Here is a 2887-nt window from a genome sequence, read left to right on the forward strand (position 1 = left end):
TACTCAAACACTACATATTCTGAGCAAATCAGGCCAAATTGCTTATTGCGAGACTCTTCCTTACTGTGTTAGGTCTTATTTAGATAGGTAGCCCTAAGCCTGATTCCCTTTAAGATGAGAAGTGAGACTATTTGTTTAAATTGGATTAAACTCGTACGTGGAAGTTTTTTCATCATGTACAGAATGAAATTAGGTGGCTAAACCTTTACCTGTTCTGAGCCGTGTAGCTTTTTGTTGCTGTTGGGTACGCAGGGCAGAACAAGAACAGAGGAATCTGATATCCTTCTGTATCCAAGTACTGTTTGCTTTGACTCGTGTGTCCCTGCCAAAGCAAAGCTGTCTTCACTAGTTTAACTAGTCTTTGATGTGTCTCTGGAGAGAGATATTAGTTCTGCTAACAGAGCATTGTAAGCGGACACTGCACGTGACCTTTTATTTCTTAACTTCCCTGAATAGCACTTGTTGGACAAATTATGTAAAGAGATAGAAAAAGACCTGCGCTTATCAGTTCATACACACCTAAAGCTGGATGACAGAAACCCCTTCAGAGTTGGTATGAAGGATCTAGCTCACTTCTTCTTTCTCAACCCAATACGTTTTTTCAATCGATTCATCGACATAAAAGGTGAGGAGTTACACATTTTCTTGATTCCATTACTTTAATCTCTGTTACATTTTGGCTTAGTATATCTTCTCACTCATTTCCACACTTCCCTAACTAAATAGGTAGTATTGTTTTTGTCCATTCTTTTATGTGTTTACAGCTTATGTAACTCACTATTTGGACAAGACATTCTACAACTTAACGACTGTAGCTCTTCATGACTGGGCCACCTACAGTGAAATGAGAAACCTTGCAACTCAGCGCTACGGTTTGAGTATGACTGAAGCACATCTTCCCAGCCAGACTCTGGAACAGGTACAGTGCCCACAGGATATGAATGTCATTTGTTCTGTTAACACAGTCATAGCTATGCAAAGGACTGAGTCGTTGCAGTGAAAGTGCCCAAGAGTAGGGAACTGTTTGGAAAGAGATGACTTCTGAGACAAGATCTTTATGTACCTTTGGAAATAACACTGATACCAGTTCATTCCATGTTGGGCATGTGGGGTATTATTCAATTTTCAACATAAAATTTAGTAAAATAAAATTGTGTACGTAAAGTCAGAGAACGCCTTCTTAAAAATGCAGTATCAGCAATCTGGCGAGCAATACATCTGGAATACAACTATCCCAACTCTGGAATGACCTTTGAATGATGTGTCTTTTCCCTGATTTATTGCTTGCATCTCAGCAGGTTCTGCTTAGTGATCATCAAGAGAAACAGCTGTTTCACAGGCAGGACGTGGAGGACTTTGGGATTCCGTGCTTAGCTTAGTAGGAGAGTGACTCAGAGCCTCCTCGAAACTGCTAAACATGGTTACATCTAGATTAAAGTTGTAGTTTCATCAGGTTAATGGTGAAGGCATTCACTGTTGTAGGGTTGGTGCAAAAGGAATATGACTTGCATGTTTCTGAAGACTTCCCTTCAAGAGTTTTAGTATTTTGGATATTTTTGCCAATTGGCTTCATTCCCTCATTTAGATTAGCACATTGGTGAAAGCTCTTGGAAATAGAGCCCCTTTTTTTCCTAATGTTCATGGTGGCTGGGCCTTCCTAAATTGAAAGAAGGCATAGAACCAAGAGCTCTAGCTGCTTCTTGGCACAGAAATGCTGTGGATTAGTTTCTGTTTCTGGCTTTGGCTTTCTACTGGTAATATTTGGCCATCACATTGTTATCAAGAATTAAATAAATTCACAACACTGATTTCATAACATTCATTCTGGTGTGAGCTTTACTTCAAAACAAAGACACCCCACACCCCATTTTTTCCCCCTGGCCCCAGCAAAATCCTGATAAAATCCTTGGTACAATGGAAATGGAGTGTATGGATTAAATATCCTCCTCTCTGTGCACAGTGATACTGAAGAGACTCCTTCCAGCAAAACAATTGTAACACTTGTATTGTAAATACAAAACTTTAGTCTTGAAGACAGGCTGGGCAAAACAGTATCAAGAGGTAACTGGTTGCTTATGTGTCTGTAGAAATCGATGTGTCTATAGAAATCTCTAAGGCAAGATTCCATTTTCTGGAATCTGAGAACAGCCAAACCTCAGGTTGTTTTGAATTTTTTTATTTAATTGGGGCTTGTGGAATAGACTGGAATATTCTTTGCGTTCAGGCAAAGTTGGAAAAAAACAGGCAGAAGTGAAAATTTTAAAACGTTAGCTAAGGTTCTCTTTTTAGGCTTTAAGCATTATTTTACAGTCACTGAACAAAAATTAAGAGGTTCTTCATTTTGCAAAGCAAAAACATTGCTTTCTAAAAGGCTTTCAGGTAACTACAGGAATAGTATTTGTGCACCTTAGTGGTTAGGCATGCCAGCACTTCTTAAGAATTTTTATCATCATAATTCTTAATAGATAATATTGTTTCAGGGTCTGGATGTTTTGGAAATCATGAGAAATATTCATGTCTTTGTATCCCGCTACCTCTACAATCTAAATAATCAGGTAAGGTATATCCCATACTTCTTCATGAATTTGGGTCTGACTTGAAGTGAGGGACAGGTGCAGAGTAGTATACATGTATAAGAAAAACCCAATCTGAACATACATAATAACAAGGTGTAAAATTTTGACAACTTTTGGAAAAAGTGTGGCCAGCAGGTCGAGGGAGGGGATTCTCCCCCTCTATTCTGCTCTTGTGAGACCCCACCTGGAGTGCTGCGTCCAGCTGTGGAACCCACATCAGAAGAATATAGACTGGTTGGAGCGAGTCCAGAGGGTCCATGAAGATGATCAGAGGGCTGGAGCACCTCTGCTATAGGGACAGGCTGAGAGAG

The 2887-nt window shown here is 39.6% G+C and overlaps 1 protein-coding gene across 1 annotated transcript in view; it reads left to right on the forward strand.

Annotated features, from left to right (window-relative positions):
• Positions 1 to 2887, forward strand: part of KIAA1033 (KIAA1033 ortholog) — a gene marked incomplete at its 3' end in the record, with an annotated part of 27530 nt that overhangs the window by 23829 nt on the left and 814 nt on the right. Inside the window, exons 21-23 of the mRNA XM_010147213.1 lie at positions 457 to 625; positions 765 to 919; positions 2481 to 2555. Coding sequence (XP_010145515.1) covers positions 457 to 625; positions 765 to 919; positions 2481 to 2555 — 399 coding nt within the window. The remainder of the gene's footprint in view (positions 1 to 456; positions 626 to 764; positions 920 to 2480; positions 2556 to 2887) is intronic.

This window comes from Eurypyga helias, unplaced genomic scaffold (genome assembly GCF_000690775.1).
Source record: "Eurypyga helias isolate BGI_N326 unplaced genomic scaffold, ASM69077v1 scaffold1830, whole genome shotgun sequence".
Lineage (NCBI taxonomy): Eukaryota > Metazoa > Chordata > Aves > Eurypygiformes > Eurypygidae > Eurypyga > Eurypyga helias.